Raw genomic sequence first — 23,991 nt, forward strand, 5'->3', positions numbered from 1 at the left:
GCAGGAGTGGCTAGCTGGCCGTACTTAGCCAAGAAACCCTAGGAAAAGGGACCCAACCCGGACTACGCTGGACAGGTGAAGATGATGATGATTATTATAGAAAATCGTGCATGCTGATTGGTTGAGAAACTGACTGTTTCTCAATAAATCACCTCGAGCGACTCAGCAAAATGGTGGCCAATAGCTTTTTCACCGCAAGTGAGGAAGAATTACAAATTATGAAAGAAAATGCTGTTCCTAAAAGCACTAAAGATTCTAGGAAGTTTGGTCTACAACTATTCAAAAGGTAAGGTGGAATTGTGATTTATTTCAAAACAAAGCATTTTATGAGAGTTGGTATGGATAAGTGACAAGTCTGCACCGTGCCGCTTTTGAAGGTTGAAATAATTTTTTTATTCGATTTTTTTAAATAAAACCACCTGTGTATTTAGACTAAAACAATTATCTGCCTCAACTTTAAAACTTTACCCAAATGTTAATGGACTCATCGAATAAGAGGATTGATTCGCTGGTTAGGGAAGTCCAGGACCTAAAAACGTCCCTCCAATACTCGAAAGCCGAAACAGACTCACTTAAAGCTTCAATCAAAGACTCAAGTAAGAATTCTAAACCGGAAGATGAATCAGAGATGGCCAAAAAGGTCGACTACTTGGTGAATCAAAGCCGACGCAACAATTGATGGGATTGAAGGAGACAATATCAGGGAAACTTGGGCAGACACTGAGGTCAAGGTAAGAGACATATTCACAAAGAACCTAAAGTTGGAAGTAAAGGATCTCGAGATTGAAAGGGCACATCGGAACGGCACTATCAACAAGGAAAACCCACGACCGAGACAAGTTGTCGTTAAACTCCTATGGTACAAAGACAAGCAACTTCGTCTCGGTTATTATTCACTTCAGCTTCGGCAAATAATTATTAAATGACCGCACATCCTGAAGTGTGAGACTGTCAACAATTGCAAGTTTAATTCATCTCATCTCATTATCTGTAGCCGCTTTATCCTGTTCTACAGGGTCGCAGGCAAGCTGGAGCCTATCCCAGCTGACTACGGGCGAAAGGCGGGGTACACCCTGGACAAGTCGCCAGGGCATCACAGGGCTGACACACAGACAACCATTCACACTCACACCTACCGTCAATTTAGAGTCACCAGTTAACCTAACCTGCATGTCTTTGGACTGTGGGGGAAACCCACGCGGACACGGGGAGAACATGCAAACTCCACACAGAAAGGCCCTCGCCAGCCACGGGGCTCGAACCCAGACCTTCTAACCACTACACCACCGTGTAGACTCCTTCCATAAAATATGTTAAATAAACATTTCACAGAAAACATCACCATATCAATCAAAGATGATATAGCTTTGTTTAATTTTTTTTTTTTTTTTAAAGGAAGGTATTTAAAAATCTGGTTATTAGGATTAGATTATGTAGAACTTCTTCCATCCTGAGTAAAGTGTTACTAGTACTGTATAGTAGAGCAGCGTATTAATATTAACCTGTAGTTTGCCTTTCAGCCGGAACTACTTTCAGAACCGCAAATGACCAATCAGACTCGAGAATTCAACAGCGCTGCGATTTAATCAGACGTCTATAATCGGGTGCAAAAGTATACGCCCCCTCTCAAGTAGGTTTTTATTGCTAAAATCCCTATGATTTATGGCAAGTGAGAAGAAAGGTAACGATATTTTACGAGTTGGTATTGTCTCGTCCCTTGTGCTACATTTGACTGCTCATTTTAAGCATATAATAAAAGCACATAATATAAACCGGAAAAACAGGGCGTCAAGGATTAAAGGAAGGCGGAATGAAGGTGGATGGAAAGACGAGTGAAGTGCTTTGGATTGCAAATGTGTGCACAAAATCAGTCAGGATTGAGGACCAAAAAAAAAAAAAAGCCTACATGACGTGTAGATAAAAAGAGAGCAATGTTTATCAACGTTGTGTGTACAAACAGGACTAACCGTCTCTCAGTCGAGTAGCAGGTGGTGATTAATGCTAACTAACTGAAAGAACATCCTCCTCACAATTTTTTTTTAATATTAAAGATAAAATTTAAGATATATTGTACAGAATATAACACTCAGACTGCTAGTCCGCTGACAGCGATGCTAACGTTATTCAGTCAGCTTAGCACGAAAGCTAGCTATTATTTCTCTGTATGCTAACCAACTTGCTAATGAGTGTAACAGTCACTTAATTTTTTTAATATGGCCAATACTAAACAATGAATTAATAAATTCAACATTTTAAACAGTTAAAGAGGCCAGAGACGGTCATCTTCCCGCTTTCCTGTCTCCACTCCAGGCTAACAGGCTAACACCTCAGCTCAGCTTCACTGAGCACTTCCTTACCTTTCCGCCTAAAAAACGACATTTTCACGCTGCGACTGCTTCCTTAGCTCACTGACAGCATCTCGTGGACTCCCGGGTGCCTTCATTCATTACTCTTTTTTGCAGACAGACTCCAAAAACATTCATACGGATTTTAATACAACGCCAAATCAGATATATATATAGATATATTTTTTTTAATGCCAATTAGCTCCAGAGCTGGTCGTGCCACCATACCGCTTCCGGAATACAGGAGCAAGGGCTGAATCCCAAATCACTGCGTGTTGGATATGTAGTGCACTACACGAGACGCAGAATCCGTTCGTTCGTAGACTGTGTAGCACAATGATCTAGGGAGTAGTGATGGGTTTGAGATTTAACCAAGATTCCTGTTAATGGTTAACGGTGAAAACGTAAAAGATGATGTCCATTCATTTTCTTGCGCTGTTAAAATGCCTCCACGTTTGACTTGTCTTTCCTGAATGTTGACAGGAATAATTAATTATTTGCATAATGCATTTATGTTTAGCCACGTGATGGCAGGCTTAAACCGCTTTTTGCAAGTATGTTTTTTTTTTCAAAAATAGTTTCCTGTATGTACATTTCATATATAGATATCTGTCAGTTGAAGTGACAGTCTAATAATAATAATAAAAATAATAATAATGTACGATTTTGTTGTGGTGAATAGACCAATAGAGAATGTACCTGGCTTGTGGTTGAAACGCGCATGCGCAAGAACTTCTGAGCACACACACCAGGGGGCGCCATTTCGACACTTTTATTCCTCTGTAATATTAACTACTCTATTATGAAACATATATATTGTACTGATGCACAATAACAGACTGTCTGTTACTTTTGAAAATTTTTTTAACCCCCCTCTACTATCTCCATTAATAGAGCATAGCTGATCTAGTATTACGTTGTGGCACAGCAGGGACACTGATTCACCATATGGCCAAAAGTTTGTGGACATCTGTCCATCATACCCAAATGAGGATCATTGTAAGCACACAACTACATACAATGTCCTTGTATGCTTTAACATTATTACAATTCCCCTTCACTGTAACTGACAGGCCCAAAACCTGTTCCAGCACGACAATGCTCCTGTGCACAAAGCTCCATGAAGACATGCTGGACTGGAAATGTCAAATGCACCCCAAACCTTCTCACCTAACATCAGTGCACGACGTCACGAACGGTCTTGTTGTTGAATGAGCACAAAACCCTCCAGACACACTTCAAAATCTAGTGGAAAGCCTTTTCAGAAGTGTGGAGTGGAGGTTATAATAACGACAATAGGGATCTAAATCTGGAAAGGGACGATTAGAAAGCATATAAACTGGGATGGATGCATGGATGCTGTCAGTCCCCCACTCGCTTGCTCACTCAAGTTTGTTGACGGCATAGTGGCTGGCTGCTTTATGTCCCGGCTCTCCCCTTTTAGTTATGCTGTCATAGTTAGTCGCCGGAGTCCCTGCTTGTACTCAGTGCAACATGCATACTGTTCCTACTTATTCAGGTGACACTGGGCATACCTAACAACCTGTGTTTTCTCTCCCTCTGAGTTACAGGTCAATCCTGGGATCAAGATGCTGACCTCTTCTGCTCCTCGGACCTGCCTGATCCATCCTGGTGCCGTGTCTGGTTGGAATCTCATCACATCGCTCCTGTGGAGGACGGCCCTATATGGACAGTTGAAAGTCACACCTAGAGGACGCTCTGGACTCTTACAGTAATGCTTTTATGGCTGAGGACTACAGCTGACTTGTAACTTTAGGACTGCAGTTGTCACGAACAGTTGTCACGAACAGTTTTGCACATCAATGAAGAGTTATAACATCAACATTGACTTCATGTTAAAACTGTTAATGTTATAGTCATGTTGTCTGTTGTTGCCTAAATGAGGATGGGTTCCCCTTGAGGTTTCTTCCTCATGTGGTCTGAGGGAGTTTTTCCTTGCCAGCATCGCCACAGGCGTGCTCATTGGGGATAGATTAGGGATAAAATTAGCTCATGTTTTAAGTCGTTCAAATTCTGTAAAGCTGCTTTGCGACAATGTTTATTGTTAAAAGCGCTATACAAATAAACTTGACTTAACATATGGCTGTACTGGTTAGGTGTCCTCACTCCAGCCATACAGTGGACATTGTGTAATTTGTGAGTTACCGTTCTAACATACACTCACCAGCCACTTTAATAGAAACTTATTGATTCTAAGAGTCCTGTTCTTGGCTGGCAGGAGCGGAACCTAATGTGGTCTTCTGCTGTTGCATGCCGAGATACTTTTCTGCTCACCACGGTTGTAAAGACTTGCTATGAGTTACTATATCCTTCCTGGCAAAAAAAAAAAAGCACGAACCAATCTGGCCATTTTCCTCTGACCTCTCTTATCAACAAGATGTTTGTTTACCCCCACAGAACTGGTGCTCGCTGAATGTTTTTTGCACCAAAATCTAGAGACTGTTGTGTGTGAAAACCCCAAGAGATCAGCAGTTTCTGAAATACTCAAACCAGCCCATCCGGCTCAAACCAACACCCATACCCCAGTGAAAGGAAATCACACTTTGAGATCACAATTTGTCCCAGTCTTATGTTTCAAGTGAACATTAATTATCTGAAGCTCTCGATTTGTGTCTGCATGATTTTATGCATTGTGCTGCTGTCAAGGGGTCGGCTGATTAGAGACCTACATCAAACAGTAGGTTCCTAATAAAGTGACCAATGCTTTGTGCTTATGGAAATTAATGTATGAAATCATACTATTGTGTATAATTTGCATGGAAACTAAATGAATGTCTCTTGCATTAACATTGGTTAAACCTGACTTAACACCATGTACAGGACACATATAGCCCGGGGGGGGGGGGGGGGGGGGGGGGGGGGGAGTGTACTACATAATTATCCTTACATGCCCCATGTAGCAAACTAATAAGGGGAGTAATGAGGCATCTAAGGTTTAACCAGGATTTCTGTTAATGAGATATTAATGGATAGCAGATAAAAGATATTTGCATAAAAATTAAATATTAAAACTGCCTATATTTAAAAGGTGGCCTTTATGTGTATTCCATAATAAGTAGAATAAATAGTAAAGACAGATTAAAGGAATGGTGCGTTATTTGCAATTTTCCACTGCACAAATGGACTTAAAAAGAGTACAAGTTAAGGAGTCATTGTAATAACTCGACCAATTTCATGAGCATGATGTTTAATGGAGACTACAAGGCATAAGGGCGTCGTCTGCTCTAAATGTAAATCAGTACAGATTTGTTTGCAGACCAAATATAATTTGCATAAAAGCCAAAAGGTCTCTTGCATTAAATTACTACTTGACAAGCAGTGAAATAAACACCATTATAAAGCTATAAGTTTAAAAAAAAAAAAAAAAAAAAAAAAAAACTGAATTGACACCTCAGTTGCTATATAAGAATTTTTTTTTTTTATTACATGAATGTTCAAAATCTTCCAATTTATGAATCATTAAAGAGTAAAGAAAGCTTAGATGTAAAACATTTGCATGGCTCAATTCTCAAAAGCATGACATAAAACCCTTTCCTGGAGTTTGCCCACTCGGAAAGTCTCCTCGGTGAAAGAGCAGAAGGCATCAAGTAACATCCGTGCCAGAGACACTTCGGAGATCACCATCATTGTTGCGCTTTCAGAGAGGTCAACAAACAGAGACGTACAAACTGAGTAGAAAGAAAGAAAGACAAAGTCAAACTATGAGATCTGGAAATTTGAGAAAAAAAAAAAAAACTAATGAGAGATTCGTTCAGCTGACTCCTCGTCTTCCTGCCCTCTATAACCCTTCATGGCATCTTAAGCAAAACACAATGATAAATTACGCCACTGATTTACTACCAAGTTCCATTTCAATTACGTATGCCGATATGAACATGGTAAAACTAATTTCAGTGCATGACAGGTTGTCTAGATATAAAGCGAGTTGCTCATCATGCATTGTTTTGTAGCAGACATTTGGTCACTTGCTGATATGTCAAGCTCTGGTTGCCGATGTATCCCTCTTATATCCAACGGCTCCTGTTGGATGTCTCAAAGTTGAGGCTCGTTACCCACCCACTTCACGTCACCAATGGTTATTTCACCCATCATCACTACAAGTCACCAAATTTTGACATTCCATAGTCTCTGGTTGCGGTCCGTTGAGACTGCCGGTCAACTGACTGCAGAAACTGATTGGCAGACACATCAAGTGTGGGAAATAAGGAATTTTAAAGGAGACTGTCACAGGACAGACAAGTCTGAAATGTCCGTCTATCCAAATTTCAGCCTGTCTAAATGACGGGCCAAAGGCCCAGAACAATGCAGAAGGGCTTTAGATGCCTGGCAATGGCTTCTCAGCTATTTCCAGGCACATTATGATCTTCAAAAGGCCAAAGGACACTACAAATTGAATATACATTTACAAGAAAAACCATGCTTAAAAGTTCTACCCAAGAAAACAGTAGCACACACAGATCAGTTCCATGTTTGGGGGGGGGGCGCTATGGAGGGCAGGGATGTTCCACTTGGTTACAACTTACTGGTACTCATACAGGTACTATAAATAAACAAACACTTACTCATGGAACAGTGTCAATGACTTTTATACCATGTTTATAATAAGTCTATAAGAAATTAACACCACAACTATTCTTACATGGAGTTAAAATTGAGCAACTTTGCAATAAAATGACTTAAAATGTCTCAAAACTAGACAGGGCCACATCATTTGGCATTCAGACTAAAATCCACTGGACTAGAACTTAAATAAAAACTCTAATAATAAAATATAAATCTACAGTGGTGCTTGAAAGTTTGTGAACCCTTTAGAATTTATACATTTCTGCATAAATGACCTAAAACAGATTTTCACACAAGTCCTAAAAGTAGAGAGCCCAGTTAAACAAATGAGACATTATACTTGGTCATTTATTTACTGAGGGAAAAAGTGATCCAATATTACATATCTGAGAGTGGCAAAAGTATGTGAACCTTTGCTTTCAGTATCTGGTGTGACCCCCTCATGCAGCAATAACTGCAACTCAACGTTTGCGGTAACTGTTGATCAGTCCTGCACACCGGCTTGGAGGAATTTTAGCCCATTCCTCCATACAGAACAGCTTCAACTCTGGGATGTTGGTGGGTTTCCTCACATGAACTGCTCACTTCAGGTCCTTCCACAACATTTCAATGGGATTAAGGTCAGGACTTTGACTTGGCTATTCCAAAACATTAACTTGATTCTTCTTTAACCATTCTTTGGTAGAACAACTTGTGCTTAGGGACGTTGTCTTGCTGCATGAGCCGCCTTCTCTTGAGATTCAGTTCATGGACAGATGTCCTGACATTTTCCTTTAGAATTCGCTAGTATAATTCAGAATTCATTGTTCCATCAATGATGGCAAGCCGTCCTGGCCCAGATGCAGCAAAACAGGCCCAAACTATGATACTACCACCACCACGTTTCACAGATTGAACATGGGCCCCCCCCAAGGATGTGTGCTGAGCCCCCTCATCTTCACTCTGCTGACCCATGACTGCACACCAACATCCAGCTCCAACCTCTTCATTAAGTTTGCGGACGACACGACTGTGGTGGGTCTCATCAACAATGGCGATGAGACAATCTACAGGAGTGAGGTGAGCCACTTGGCCATGTGGTGCAAGGACAACAATCTCCACCTGAACGTGGAGAAGACGAAGGAGATTGTTGTGGACTTCAGGAGAGCCCACACCCAGCATGCTCCACTAACTATCGACGGTGCTGCAGTGGAGAGGGTGAGCAGCACCAAGTTTCTGGCTGTGCACATCTCTGAAGACCTGTCCTGGAGCAACATCACATCACTGGCCAAAAAAAAGCCCAACAGCGTCTGTACTTCCTCCACAAACTGAGGAGAGCAAGAGCCCCGGCCCCCCATCATGCACACGTTCTACAGAGGCACCATCGAGAACATCCTGACCACCTGCATCACCGCATGGTACGGCGCCTGCATTGTGTCCTGCTGCAAGACTCGGCAGCGCATCGTGAGAGCAGCTGAGAGGATCATTGGTGTCTCTCTCCCTTCTCTTATGGATATCTATAACTCCCACCTCACCCACAAAGCCATCAGGATTGCAGGTGACCCCACCCACCCATCTCACAGCCTCTTCAGCCTGCTGCCGTCGGGAAGGAGACTGTGGAGTCTCCAGGCCAAAACCAGCAGGCTCAAGGACCGTTTCTTCCACCAGGCAGTCAGGAGGCTCAACTCCCTCCCTGTTCTGCCCCTCCTCCCCCTCTGCCCGTACACCCCCTGCCCCCCCTTCAGCATCTGACATCATGTCTCCCTCACAGTTCCCTCCCAACACACACCCTCAACATTCATTCGCACACTGAACTCAGGGACTGCACATTTCACTTTTACCTCACTCATTTGCACTATTCCACACTACCTCACCTTAACAGCTATTAGTTTATACTGCTATACCTCAAGTGCCCTTGACTTTATTTTATGTCTTTTTGCTCCAATACACACACACACACACACACACACACACACACACACGAGTGTTTAGTCTACGTCTATTTCTTATCTAGAGTGTTTATACTGTATATTGTTTATTTCAGTTATTCTATTTTTGTTTATTGCATTGCCTGTTTGCACCATGGGTCAGAGAGGACAAATTTCATCTGTGCTGTATGTCGAGCATGTATAGCATATTTGACAGTAAAGCTGACTTGACTTGATACGGGATAAGGCTCTATGCTGGAATTCAGTGTTTTCCTTGCTCCAAACATTACACTTCTCATTTAAAGCAAAAAAAAGTTCTATTTCGGTCTCATCCATCCACAAAACATTTTTCCAATAGCCGTCTGGCTTGTCCACGTGATCTTTAGCAAACTCCAGACGAGCAGCAATGTTCGTTTTGGAGAGCAGTGGCTTTCTCCTTGCAACCCTGCCATGCACACCATTGTTCATTGTTCTCCTGATGGTGGACTCATGAACATTAGCCAATGTGAGAGAGGCCTTCAGTTGCTTAGAAGTTACCCTGGGGTCCTTTGTGACTTCGCTGACTATTACACGCCTTGCTCTTAGCGCGGTCTTTATTGGTCAACCACTCCTAGGGAGGGTAACAATGGTCTTGAATTTCCTCCATTTCTACACAATCTGACTGTGGATTGGTGGAGTCCAAACTCTTTAGAGATGGTTTTGTAACCTTTTCCAGCCTGATGAGCATCAACAATGCTTTTTCTGAGGTCCTCAGTTCTATCTAATCTATCTTGTGAAGATCAGACTTTGATAGATCCCTGTTCTTTAAATAAAACAGGGTGCCCACTAGGGCTGTGCGATATGGGAAAAAATGAATATCCCGATACATTTTCTCCATTTCACAATATACATCTCGATATATTTAAATCTCCTCTAAAGGACCCCATGAAATCTTTTACTCTTTACTGTTTTCACTACAATCCCTGCAGATTAAATAACATTCTTGGTTAACTTTACAGGTGGTTTTCAACACATTTTAAATTTTCATGTTGGTGATTAATCACAATTGAGTTGAAATAAGACTATTTTTATTCAACAAAGATGTGGCACAAACTGCAAAAACAATCTTGAAAATTGCAACAAAGGGGCAACACAATACAGAGCTGCTCAGGGCTCAAGCCAATAAAGTGCAAGCTCAACACTGAGAAAGACATTTAGCTTAAATAAGAAAAGTGCTATTTCATTAAATATTATTTTTAAAAAAATAGATCTCCAAGCTATTAACCTGACTACTGAGAACCACTGGAACATTCACAATAGAGAGAGAGATTGAGGGAGAGAAGAGAGAGATCTGCAAAACAATTTTTCTCTTTGCACACTTTTGAACTGAATGTTTTCTGGCTCTGCCTCTCAGATGTGTATAATTCCAGCTGCTGCCTTCTCTGTAAAATGTCTGCAACCAGGCAACTCATATTTGGGATCAAGTGTGTTTAGTAATTTTTGGAAGCCTGGTTTTTCCACTATACTAACTGGGATCATGTCTTCGGCAATGAAGTTAGTGACTGCATCCGTTATAGCTCTCCATCTCTGACTCATTTTCTCATATGGGGGGGCTTTGGAGAACGAGGCCGCTAGGGTCATTTGTTTAGCTCGTGGGCAGGTAGTTTGGAGTTTAAGAGACTCTTCATACTGTACCGGGTGAGTTTCAGGTGATGGAACATATTTGTAGTGCTGCTGCCTTTCGTGATGACAGGGGGGTTTTTTTTGCACACTTTACAAACTGGCATTTGCTGTTCCACGTCCTCCTCGCGATATCCAAAAAAAATGCCAGATGACTGACCCCTTACTAGTTCTTTTAGGAAGTAATTTGTCACTGAAATTGACAGAGCTTACACGGTAGCCTATGCAACACCAGCGACTGCACAAACTGAGTCAGCGCTGTAAACCGGAACCAGGAAATCTTCCCGCCGGCAGTGTTGCCAGATACTGCTAACATTTTCCAGCTCAAAATATGTTCAAAACCCACCAAAATGCACTTAAAACCACCCAATCTGGCAACACAACCGAAACTAGAAAATCTTCCCGGAAGTTCCTTTCAGCACCGAGATGTCGCCCGGGATTGGTTGGCGAGTGTGTGACGTTATTGTTTTCTTTACCCTTAGGCAACCTCTCACATTACTGCCTGAGGGACAGGGAGAAAACTACCGGGAAATGTTTTAAACAAACACGAAACAAACGCAAGTCGGAAGATGACCATAAAATACTCGATAGTTACGATATAATAATTTTATGTATCGCACACAATTTGTGATATCGAGTATATTCAACATATCGCACAGCCCTAGTGCCCACTCACACCTGATTGTCATCCCATTGATTGAAAACACCTGACTCTAATTTCACCTTCAAATTAACTGCTAATCCTAGGAGGTTCACATATTTTTGCCACTCACAGATATGTAATATTGGATTATTTTCCTCAATAAATAAATGACCAAGTATAATATTTTTCTCTCATTTGTTTAACTGGGTTCTCTTTATCTACTTTTAGGACTTGTGTGAAAATCTGATGTTTTAGGTCATATTTATGCAGAAATATAGAAAATTCTAAAGGGTTCACAAACTTTCAAGCACCACTGTACATTCTACAAAGCATATGACTATCATTCTTATTATGAATAAAAAAAAAGGCACATAAAACCATTAAACAAATTCATACAACTTGATCAAATACGATGGAAAGGCCACTGTCAGGGTCCAAATCCTGACCTGTAGCAGTCCATTTTCTTTTAACGTTAGTGGTAAACCTACCCAGCTGATAACATGGTCACATGGGGTCATGCCAGAATGCTCTCCTTCTCGCTGAGATGAGACTTGTCATTCATGGAGAGCTTCCATGATCAGCCAATCACAGGCCACGTTACAACAACGTATCCGCCCAGTGTAATATTAGGAAGAGGATTAAGACCCATATCTTTACAAGTTTTCATGGGCCATCCGGTGTGATGCTTTTGCACTACAGACGGACAAATGCAAAAATTACTGGTAAATGTTCGCCGGGCTGACCTTATTTCCCACACTGCATATCAGGGACATGTCCAAAACTGCACGCACACCAATTGATTCAGAGGAATGAACTACAACTTAGTCTTTCTGGAAGTGCTAGCTGACAGAACGAACCTTTTGAACAAATTTCCGACGCTACCTGTAATAAATTGATATGCCAAGTTATACGTCACAGTGCTGCTGAATTCTCCATTCTGATTGGTCAGAAGAATGACGTTACAATTTCTACTACTACTACTAATTAATCGTTTAAAAAGATGAACTTTGTCCATAAGTGCAAGGACTATTTCTGTTTCCCCTCCCCCTCACACAGCCATCATAAAATAGAAAATGTTGCATCATGGCCATACTGACTAACTTCACCTGTTTCAGGATTCTGATTCTTGCCTAAATTGCTGGGTTTCTCGTGACGTCACATCCGCCTCATTAGTTATTCAAAACTTTAGCTGGTGGTCTACCAAAGCATTTGTACAGAGAAGGCGCGTCGCTCGCATGAAAAACGCCTTACGCTTGCATTGTTTTAGGTTGATCAAACCCTGAAACTAAAGGGTGAACGAACACAGGATTTCACAAAAAGACATCGAGAAAGGTGGCTTTTGAACCTCTCGCCAAAGTCAAAGGGAGCCGAGTCGAAGCCTGCTCGAGTTTGCAGTGATCACTTGGTGAAAGGTTTGTATCTCCCTCTCGGCTACGTCCTTAGTGTTTTCCAAGTACTTTTCTTGCTATGTGTCGTTATTTTACGGGACTTTTTTTTAGTCACGAAGCGCTAAAGTCCCCAGCTGTTCCTTTGTTTACGCCTCACAAAGTCCATATGCATGAAGGTTGCGACAAAATTCTTCCCCAGCCGTACAGTTACAATGCACCGTGATCACTTCTCTGTCTCGTTTAACGAAGATCCAGGTCTTTAAAGGGGTTTCTGATGATCTTTGTGAATGATTTACCTGAGAGATAAGAGCCAACACAAGGGAGAATCAAGCCAACTGTCATTTGTTTATACTTCAACTTGCAGCATGTCGTTGTAAAGACGTGAACAAAAAGCTTTTTTTTAAAAAAAAAACAAACATTACACGGGCGAAAACAATCCAGGATTTGGTTGGCAGCGACTTGATAGCGAGGTCCTTTACCCAGCCAAGCCTCCATACTCTTCCACGCTTTCATCCGTTTTGCGGTGTAGAAGGACGTCTGCAACACCAGATAGTTCGAGATGTCGGAGAACTCGACTGAAGGTTAGTTTTTGAGATTGTATGACAAATCCTTTCCCAGACTGTAGGCGTCGATTCCATTGCACATAGCAATCTGCTGAATGTATCTAAAGCCAGCAGTGGCTTCTAGATTACGAGTGTACTCTGATAGCTTATCACTAGTCGTTTGCGCTACGGCAGCCGTTTAAACCACCAGCTATTTCACTTCTGGTAAAATCACCGGGGGGGGGGGGGGGGGGGGGGGAGTCACATGACCGAAACCCAACAATAAACTCACTTTCTGCTTTTACATCCATCTGTCACCTACATTCCTGACACACACATGTCGTTATGGAGAAGACACTTAAATCCAAACTGCGATGTTTTGTTACCTCCAACAGTAGTGCAGGTTCATTTCCCTAAGGCATTCTCAATGGCGCGCACAACCTTGGCAGTCTTCTGAGCGTCATCCACAAAGCCGTCCCCGTTCTGTCAAAACCAGACATCTTGCGTTACATACGCAAGAGTTGCGTGTACTGAACAATTCTGGAGAGATGTTATGGTATCCTCACCTTCTTCGAGTGCACCAATGCGCCGTTCACCTGTACCTCAAACCACCCAGTTGTTGTAGGGGTGCTCTCAGCTGTCTGCAGGACAAAAGATGAACAGCAAACAAGAGGAGTTGACGAGGACTGGGCGAGCAACAGATTCACACATTAGAGCAGAGTATGATTTTTAACTTGGGTTCAAGAGGCGCAAATACTTTGACAACGATTTACCAGTGGACAACACGAATCAGAGAGGTGTGCACTTATAGGAAAGTAAATCAATGATGGGGTGGTGATGTGCTGGTATGTCATTTTCCCAAGAGAAGTTTGGTGGCGTTCTTATCCCCTTGAAATTTGCTTGTGATAACATTGTACGTCGTACTTTTTATCCGTTTATAGTTACGTACGTGTTGTGGAACGTCTATTACGTTACAGCAACTATAAACAGGAAATCGCACTTTAAAAAAAAAAAAATCCTTTACACTGTACAAAATCCAGTTCTTCATGTGCAAGTGACGTCACGCTTATTTTCCAAACCGGAAGGCCGCCACGTTGGACGATAACCACTAAGATAGCAGCGCTTCACGTATGAACTGCTGCAAAGCTTCGTGGTTTTTCTTTTGATTTCTTTACCTTTGAAGACAGACAATACCTACTTTGCGTGTGGGATACAATTGTGGTAATAATGCTACTTGTGACAAAGAGAACCAGTTCTTCAGAATTCCCAAAATAATTAAAAATGGCGACAAAACAGATGAACCTAATATTAAGTTCATTTATTATTCAGCCATAATAAAAATGGCTTAATAATAGTTAAATAAGCATACACACCCAAGTACTGATATTGCACACATTGTTTTGAATAAATGGCCAAGCACCATCTCTGCCTCATGACTCAGTAACTGTACACACAGAAAATATTAGGCATACATAATAAACCAGAGACTCTGTGCAGATTCATAATAGTGACTATTGTACTGTACTGAAACGTCGCCGTTCTGAGTACAGTGGGAGGTGTGGTATTACAGAGTCGGGCTTTTCCCAGAAAAAATAAATAAATAAAGCCACAGGTCTAAAAACCACACCCTACTCATTATCATACCTGAAATCCCACAATGCTTTGCAAACATTCAAACTACTGGATGCAAAACACCCATAATGGACGTCATGGTTTGTATAAGGGAGACAAGATTAAGGAACATGGAGTAGTACGATATTCAGACAGACATCGCTTTGGACACAGAATCCTTTCTACCAGCGTAAAAAGAACTTACAATCTCAAGGTCGCCTGGAAATTCGTCCTGAAGCAACGTCTTGAGTCTGGTGAACTGTGATGCAAACAACGACAACAAGAAAATAATCCAGTTTCACCTGAAATACACAACCAAGTGCTGGAATGCATGCAAAGTTAATTAACATACCTTGGCACCATACCCTCATCCACCACTGAGGAAAGAAGAAATAAATAAAGGTGAATTAATATTAGATTTTGACCTGCTTAAAAGCAGATACGCACAGCCATGGCTTCACTTTCGTTTATAAACACCTTGAGACCTCAAGAATGGCACAGGAATAGTTTTAAGCGATAAATCTAAGTCATTTTTACGATTAAAGTGACTTATATAGGTAGCGGTCTGAGTGAATGACCTTGACGTCCGTAACGTCACAGCAGGAAGTCTATCAGTCTCATTGCTATTTCCGCTATACTAAAAACACAGCTGACTGCAACTTCGATCCTCCATTTTGAGCCAATTTATCGCCATGCCACGTAGATGTGTTGCTGGCCAGCACAGCAACATGATAGAAGGTGGCTTTATGTTACATTCATGGCCCAAGAATGTTCAAACTGCAAAGATTTGGACGCATTTTGCGAGAAGTTCACGGACAAGTTGGGCAGCTACGAAGCGGTCTCTCCTCCGCTCTGCACATTTTACTGAAGACTCGGACGAGACCTCTGATCTGTTGAGGAGCGTTGGCTAGAAGCCCATATTGAAAGAGGGTGCAGGACCAACAATTAAAGAAAACAAGAAAAGTATTTATTTTTTTTAAAAGGAAAGGGAGTTCAGTTGCACCAGTCCTCCTGGAGTGAGCCAAGGGTTGTTGGTAAAACCGGGGACGGAACACATCGCTCGGGCAGTGACCTCCCCGCAGTTGTTGCTAAAACCGGTGACGTCCCGGGTTTTAGTAATTGCCTGAGCCCAGCAGTAATGGTGGAGTACTCCGTATGAAGAAAACAGTGAATGAGTGAAGCAGCAGTCTTATTTGTCTAAACTGGATATTGCTGCCATCTCGTGCTTACGTGGAAGAAGTGAATGAACAAATAGTGAAGTGAATAAATAAACTTTTTTAACACACATTTACCTGCATTTAGATTAATAGATGTAACTTGTATTGTGCGTTTAAGATTTTATTTGCTTCAGAATGTGATTGTCTCAGTTCATCTGATTATTTAAAGAGTCTTTTACGTTTTATCAGTGAAAATGCATGCAAGTTATAACACCTGTTTTAATGAGTCAACCCACAATCAATAAAAGTCAAATCAATCTTAGTTGAGCAAGTCGGTAATGGGATTTGTTACTTTCACCATAAATTTATTTATATACACGACTTTGGTCTATAGCTGTCAAAGGCCTCGGCCTTAAAACCGGTTACTGCTTTGACGTCACGCACGCAGGGCTGTGTAGCTTTATTTCGGTTTTATCCGTCTCTACACAACAAATACATTTCTGTATTCCAAATCTCACTACACCCTACATCTGGGCACCGCCTTACATTATATTAAATAAATAAAAAAAAGGAGTGGCTTCTAAGCACTATGTAGTGCACTAGTTTTGACAGAGATTCATTTGAGATTGAACCACTGGGATTTAAGGGTTAGATACCAAGATGATTTTATCTAATAAAGTTTTTATTTTAAGGAAAACTCCACCATGAAACACATTGCGTGTTTTATCTAGAGCAAATTGTGAGGCGTTTAGTAATGCTAATTTGCTTTGTGGCGGTGTTTAATCTAATTTGTTTAATCCAGCTCTTGTCTGGATTAAGCACTGACTGCAGGCAGCAGGTTGAGGGATGTAAACAGAGCTCAGTTTAGAGGCAGGATTGAGGCACTTCGGAGTTATTTCCTTTATTATAGTCTGGGCAGCTCGAATGCCAACTTTGCAGTCGATTTTAACAAAAAAAAAAAAGTTATTTACCAGCTGGGAGGGCCGTATCATGAAATACCGTTACCAAGGTCTGGAAAGGGTCAGTGTTCAAGGCTGAGGTCACGGTATCTCACCATACGGACTGACCTTAAGCTGGTAAATAATATATTTTTCTTTACCAAATTCTAACAGAAAACGAGAGTGCCCGAAAGGGAAAACCGAGCCGAGCCGCCATTTTGAATCCTCATTCACGGCGGTAATGTAATGCCGCTTTTCCACTACAAACGCGGCTGAGTCGGGCTGAGCCGTGCCGGGCTGAGTCGAGCTGAGCGGGGCTGTTGGAGTTGCATTTCGACTACAACCGCGCTGAACCGTGCTGGCTGGAAGTGGGTGGATACATTGGGTGGAGTTAGCAAAAGTGGGTGGACGTTACGTGATGTCGTTAAGCAGCGCAAACAGTGACATCAGTGAGCTTTTAAGCGGTAGTCTCACGACCCGAATAGTAAACAATAAACATGGAGGACATGGAGTCGTTAGTGTTGCTGGTCTTGGTTCTGTGGCTTGTTGTCACCGACAACGCCAACAGATACTGGCAAGAGCGTATAGATGAGGCGAGGCGCATAAGGCTTCATAATTCTCGTAATTCATAATTCTCCTTCTTCCGGGTTTATGGTGTTTACAGATCCCAGCGTGCTCGCGGGGCGTGTGTGGGCATGTGAGGACACTCCTCCTCACCAATCAGTGCACAGGGGAGTGTCTGCTCACGCCCCCAGCCTCACTCGGCACGGTTTAGCTCGCTTCAGCCCCACTCCAAAACGGTGCGAGTTTTAGGGGCTAAGCAGGGCTGAAGCGAGCTGAGTCGTGCTGTTTTTTGGTAGTCGAAACGCGAGCCGTGTCGGGCTGAAGTGAGCTGAAGCGAGCTGAAAAAGGGTAGTGGAAAAGGGCCATAAATGGCTTCCTCCTCGGTATACAAGTGCACTTCCATGGCAGGAAAACAACTACATTTTGCCACCCATGTAGTCCCCTATTTATACAAAATTGAATCATTCAGGATTCAGCCATGTTTTTTACTCAGCGTTAGCAAGTTAGAGGTTATCTTTCTCCTGAAATATTTTATTTTATTTCTTCAGGGTAGTAAAACTAGCCTTCGCTGTGAAGACTATCGTTATCGATATCCATGATGTAGAACTACTGCTATTCTCCTGAGAAATGCTTATCAAAAATCTTATAAAATCTTATTTAAAAAAAAAAAAAAAAAAAAGCTGCTACCATGTTTGTTGTGAAAGAGCGAGTCGCCAGAGGTCCGTAATGTAAGATACGGACCCGCTCACCAGCCAATTAGAGCGCAGGATTTGATGGAAACCGCACCGCAAAAAAAACCAAAACTTTATTCCCATTTATGCAGCATACAAGAGTCAGACTCTCCAGGATTTCGAGATTTGCAACTTCAACGCAAATTCAACCAATCCCCACGAATTCAGGGCGGTGTTGCAATAATATCCAATCACCGCAACTTTCCCACAAATTTGACCAATCGTTGGTGTCGTCTTCAGGTGACGTCGACAAACTACCTTCCGCCTTACTTCCAGTGTTTCCAGATTGGGCGGCTTCAAGTGCATTTTGGCGGGTTTTGAACATATTTTGGGCTGGAAAACATCAGCAGTATCTGGCAACACTGCTTACTTCCATGTTTCCGTTCAAGAGAAGCAGCATGTGCGAGTCAGTGTTTATGTCAGCTTAAATTCAGTTACTGAAAGTGTGTTTACAGTGAAGGACTGTGTGCACTTTACATTATTTTTTTTACTTAATACAAGAAATTAATGGATGCCAACATTTTTGCCAAAAAATGGTATTTTATTTTCCATTGTTTAGGCAGCTTCAGCATCATACTGTGAGATTCTGTTCAAATTGTTTTTTTTTTTCCTTCTATGAAGCCTGAGGCATTTATTTTATTAGTTTATAATTATTGTTTAATTTAGTCTTCAGGAGAGACTGCCTGCACACAGTACTAGTATTAATAGTGTTTTTCTTACATGAAAGCTGAGGCATTTATATTATATTTTAAGGTAACTTCATGTTGTGCTGTGAGGTTCTATGCACTTTAACTTTTGAACCAACAGGTGCATTTGGATAAGTAAAGCCTATTTTTCTGCATTTTTGTAGTCCTGGTAAAAGTTGTTTATAGGACCATTTCTCAGTGTCTGTTTTTTAAATCAATAGTTTTTCAGTAATAACTTAATATTTAACATATTACTCAATTTTAAATCACAAAAAGAGAAAATCGCAACAATTTCTCGCAACTTTCACTTCCTCCCGCAATGTAAAAGCAACAAAAACCTAAAAAACACCGAAACTTTCATCACAATTTTTTGGAAAACCCCCCGCAACAATCACAAAAAAGGCCTGCGGAATCCTGGGGGGACTGAAGAGTCAAGGATGGACATACTATCCACTCAGAAATTTATTTAAAAATAAAAGGTTCTGCGTATCTCTTAAAAAAAAAAAAAAGGCATTAAACTTAAAAAAAAAAAAGGTGACATGTTGCTCAAGAAAATAAGCAGGCGTGAACTCAACACCACTTCAGTGAAACGTTTCTCCTATTAAACTTCATTAGATTACTGTCGCCCTGTGACGTCATCAGGTACCCAACCACTAACTTCTCACAAAAATAACGAGTACACAAATTAAAAACAAATTAGCATTACTAAACGCCTCGCAATTTGCTCTATATAAAAGCGCACGCAATGTGTTTCATGGTGGAGTTTTCCTTAAAATAAAAACTATTAAATAAAATCTTAGCATCTAACCCTCAATAAATCCCAGAGGTTCAATCTCAAATTAATCCCAACGTCAAAACTAGTGCACTACATAGTGCTCAGAAGCCACTCCTTTTTTATATAACGTAAGGCGGTGCCCAGATGTAGGGTGTAGCGTGAGATTTGGAATACAGAAACGCATTTGTTGTGTAGAGACGGATAAAACCGAGATAAAGCTACACAGTCATGAAAGATTCACGAAAATTTAAGTTTATTTATGGAGTTTTATACACTTATTTTTGTTTTAATATCAATAAATCCCTCTCATCTCTATTCATGTTAGCACGATGAAGCTGCGGTCAATGAACCTAAACAGCTCCTGCGGCTAAAGTACATATATGGTGCATCTATAAATATCACTATGGTGGACTTACCAGTAAATTACATGTATTTTGACCCCCATTTCGGCGGTTGTCGCAGCTCTTGTCCGGATTAAGCACTGACTGCAGGCAGCAGGGTGAGAGATGCAAACAGAGCTCGGTTTAGAGGCAGGATTGAGGCGTTTCAGAGTTATTTCCTTTATTATAGTCCGAGAGGCGAGGCGGAGCAAACAGAGTAACATAGTGCCACAGATCGGCGCAATGACAAGCAAGAGGTGTCACTCAAATCAACTTCCTGGACACCTTTCTGTCACTTGTTTCGCAGTCAGAATCAGAATTATGTTTATTCTGTTTATTTAAGTATCTTGACACACGTAATATAAGAAAGTGTGTGTGTATATATATATATATATATATATATATATACACTAGTGCATCTCAAAAAATTAGAATATTGTGAAAAAGTTCAATATTTTCCATCAGTTATTTAAGAAAGTGAAAATGTTATATATTATAGACTCATTACACATAAACTTAGGCCCTGTCTACACGGCAACGGATTCAGGTGAATCCGATACAATTGTTTATCGTTTCGGCCTGGCGTCCACACGCCACCGGCGTTTTGGGTGCCCCAAAACGCAATCTTTTGAGAACGGGTTCCAGAGTGGAAAGATCTGGCAATGTTGCCGTTGCAAAGTCGTCTGGATGAGTAGAACGGATTTGTTTACGATGACGTCACAACCACATGACTGTGAGTGCTTCACGCCGGGTAGAAGTGTAACAAACTCGATGCGAGTTGTCAACAAATCCTATAACTTGGTTCATGAAACGCGCTTACAAAATATTTTCACTGTGAATATTTATTGTGTAATGGTGCAAAGTGAGAGAGAGAGAGAGAGAGAGAGAATAGCTCTTAGGGCAGAGTCAATCCCGCCAGCAAAAATAGGGAAAAAAAGGAGCGATCTCACCTCTTCAGATGTTGGTTTAAGTCCTACAATACATTCCTCAAAAAGGGTGTAGAAGAACAAATTAATCAATCAACGTGTAGCATTCAATTTATTCCGGACCATTAAAGACGACGCCTTCCGCGTAGAATCATACGTCATCCTCGCCGCCATATTGGATGGGTCAAAATGGAGAATAAAGCTGCCTCATTCATGTGCTGCATTTAACTGTACCAACAGGTTTACCGTCCAAATGAGATCACATGGGATTACCTTTCACAGGTGAGACTGGAAAAATACTTTTCATTGTATTTGGTCATTATAATGTAATTTTACGAACAGATTTTTCTGACTTTGTGGCTAATATGAAGTCTCGCGCATAATAGTTTATGCGCATGCGTCCTTACTTCTTCTATTGTTCTGGTGTCTCCGAAGGGACCGTCTTACAGCGCCCCTAGAGGTGTGGCATGTGTATTGCATCATTTTCAGCAAGCGTTGCGTTGCCATATGGACCTGATATTTTACTGATCGTTGCCCATTTGGACGCGATATTTTTTTAAATAACATCTCGTTGCCGTTGTCGTGTGGATGTAGCCTAAAATGTTTCAAGCATTTTTCTATTTTAATTTTAATCAGTATGGCATACAGTACAAAAACATAAAAAAAAACATCTCAAAATATTAGAATATTTCATTTCGAGTTTGAGTAAAACAGTATGAACACAGTGCATCTCTCAGTCTAGTTCAGTACACACAACCACAATCACGGGGAAGACTGCTGACTTGACTGTTGTCCAGAAGATGATCACTGATGCCCTCCACAAGGAGGGTAAGCCACAAAAGGTCATTGCTGAAAAGGGTGGCTGGAAAAGGTGCACAAGCAACAGGGATGGCCGCAGTCTTGAGAGGATTGTCAAGAAAAGTTGATTCAAGAACTTGGGAGAGCTTCACAAGGAGTGGACTGAGGCTGGTGTCAGTGTATCAAGACCCATCACGAACAGACATCTTCATGAAAGGGGATACAACTTTCGCATTCCTAATATCAAGCTACTCCTGAGCCAGAGACAATGTCAGAAGTGTCTTATCTGGGCTAAGGAGAGAAAGAAATGGACTGTTGCTCAGTGGTCCAAAGTCATCTTTTCAGATGAAAGTACATTTTGCATTTAATTTGGAAATCACGGTTCTAGAGTCTGGAGGAAGAGTGGAGAGGCACAGAATCCAAGGTGCTTGAAGCCCATTGTGAAGTTTCCACAGTCTGTGATGATTTGGGGTGCCATGTCATCTGCTGGTGTTGGTCCACTGTATTTTATCAAGTCCAAAGTCAACACAACCATCTACCAGGAGATTTTAGAGCAAGCACTTCATGCTTGCATCTGCTGACGAGCTTTCTGGAGATGCTGATTTCCTTTTCCAGCAGGACTTAGCACCTACCCACAGTGCTAAAACTACTACCAAATGGTTTGCTGACCATGATATTACTGTGTTTGATTGGCCAGCCAACTTGCCTGACCTGAACCCCATAGAGAATCTATGGGGTATTGTCAAGAGGAAGATGAGAAACACCCAACCCAAAAATACAGATATGCTGAAGGCCACTATCAAAGCAACCTGGGCTTCAATAACACCTCAGCAGTGCCACAGACTGATCACCTCCATGCCACACCGCATTGATACAGTAATTCATGGTAAAGGAGCCCCAACCAAGTATTGAGTATATAAATGAATATACTTTTCAGAAGTTGGACATTTCTGTATTGTAAATCCTTTTTTTGATTGATCTTTGGGAATATTCTAATAATTTGAGATACTGGATTTCTGATTTTCATTAACTATAAGCCATAATCATCAAAATTAAAACAAAAAGGCTTTAAATATTTCACTTTACATGTAATGAATATAGAATATATGAAAGTTTACCTTTTTGAATTAAATTATGGAAAAAAAGGAACTTTTTCATGGTATTCTAATTTTTTGAGATGCACTAGTATATAGGGTGGTGTAGTGGTTAGCTCTGTCGCCTCACAGCAAGAAGGTCCGGGTTCAAGCCCAGCGGCCGGCAAGGGCCTTTCTGTATGGAGTTTGCATGTTCTCCCCGTGTCCGCGTGGGTTTCCTCCGGGTGCTCCGGTTTCCCCCCACAGTCCAAAGACATGCAGGTTAGGTTAACTGGCGACTCTAAATTGACCGTAGGTGTGAATGTGAGTGTGAATGGTTGTCTGTGTCTATGTGTCAGCCCTGTGATGACCTGGCGACTTGTCCAGGGTGTACCCCGCCTTTCGCCCATAGTCAGCTGGGATAGGCTCCAGCTTGCCTGCGACCCTGTAGAACAGGATAAAGCGGCTAGAGATAACGAGATGAGATGAGATATATATAGGGTGGTGTAGTGGTTAGCACTGTTGCCTCACAGCAAGAAGGTCCGGGTTCGAGCCCTGCGGCTGGCGAGGGCCTTTCTGCGCGGAGTTTGCATGTTCTCCGCGTGGGTTTCCTCCGGGTGCTCCGGTTTCCCCCACAGTCCAAAGACATGCAGGTTAGGTTAATTGGTGGCTCTAAACTGACCATAGGTGTGAATGGTTGTCTGTCTCTCTGTGTCAGCCCTGCGATGACCTGGCGACTTGTCCAGGGTGTACCCCGCCTTTCGCCCATAGTCAGCTGGGATAGGCTCCAGCTTGCCTGCGACCCTGTAGGGCAGGATAAGCGGCTACAGATGATGGACGGATATATTATATATATATATGTATATATATATAATATATATAATATATATATTATATATTATATATATATAGAGAGAGAGAGAGAGAGAGAGAGACATTACACAGTATAACAAATATGCAATCTATCCATCCATCCATCCATCCATTATCTGTAGCTGCTTATCCTGTTCTACAGGGTCGCAGGCAAGCTGGAGCCTACACTGGAAAAAATTGAAAACTGAATTTGAGGAGAAAATTACTTAATACTAGTGAAATTATCTTGCTGCACTGACATATTTTTACTTGATAAGACATCTTAGAATAAGTTGGTTGCAATCTAGAACTAAGTTTAATAATCTCAGAATTGGTGTCTTGTATTCTTCTAATAGGAAATGTTAGATAGTTTCAACTATTTTCAAGATATTTTCACTTGCTAAGATATCATTTTTTGCAGTGTATCCCAGC

The 23,991-nt window shown here is 41.5% G+C and overlaps 2 protein-coding genes across 5 annotated transcripts in view; both read right to left on the reverse strand.

Moving 5' to 3' along the window:
* Positions 1-2,585, reverse strand: part of akap10 (A kinase (PRKA) anchor protein 10) — a 30,343-nt gene extending 27,758 nt beyond the window's left edge. For all 4 annotated transcript variants that reach the window (XM_060912954.1, XM_060912955.1, XM_060912956.1 and 1 more), the window contains exon 1: positions 2,358-2,585. In XM_060912954.1, coding sequence (XP_060768937.1) covers positions 2,358-2,379 — 22 coding nt within the window. In that variant the 5' untranslated portion in view covers positions 2,380-2,585. The remainder of the gene's footprint in view (positions 1-2,357) is intronic.
* Positions 2,586-5,536: 2,951 nt separating this feature from the next.
* Positions 5,537-20,136, reverse strand: selenow1 (selenoprotein W, 1). Its single transcript, XM_060913011.1, has 6 exons — positions 19,947-20,136; positions 15,032-15,056; positions 14,885-14,938; positions 13,635-13,709; positions 13,455-13,551; positions 5,537-6,034 (listed from the first exon to the last, which is right to left on the reverse strand). Exons 1-5 carry the CDS (start codon positions 20,132-20,134, stop codon positions 13,474-13,476), a joined length of 420 nt encoding a protein of 139 aa, XP_060768994.1. The 5' UTR covers positions 20,135-20,136; the 3' UTR covers positions 5,537-6,034; positions 13,455-13,473.
* Positions 20,137-23,991: the final 3,855 nt, after the last annotated feature.

This window comes from Neoarius graeffei, chromosome 28 (genome assembly GCF_027579695.1).
Source record: "Neoarius graeffei isolate fNeoGra1 chromosome 28, fNeoGra1.pri, whole genome shotgun sequence".
In the NCBI taxonomy this organism is placed as follows: Eukaryota; Metazoa; Chordata; class Actinopteri; order Siluriformes; family Ariidae; genus Neoarius; species Neoarius graeffei.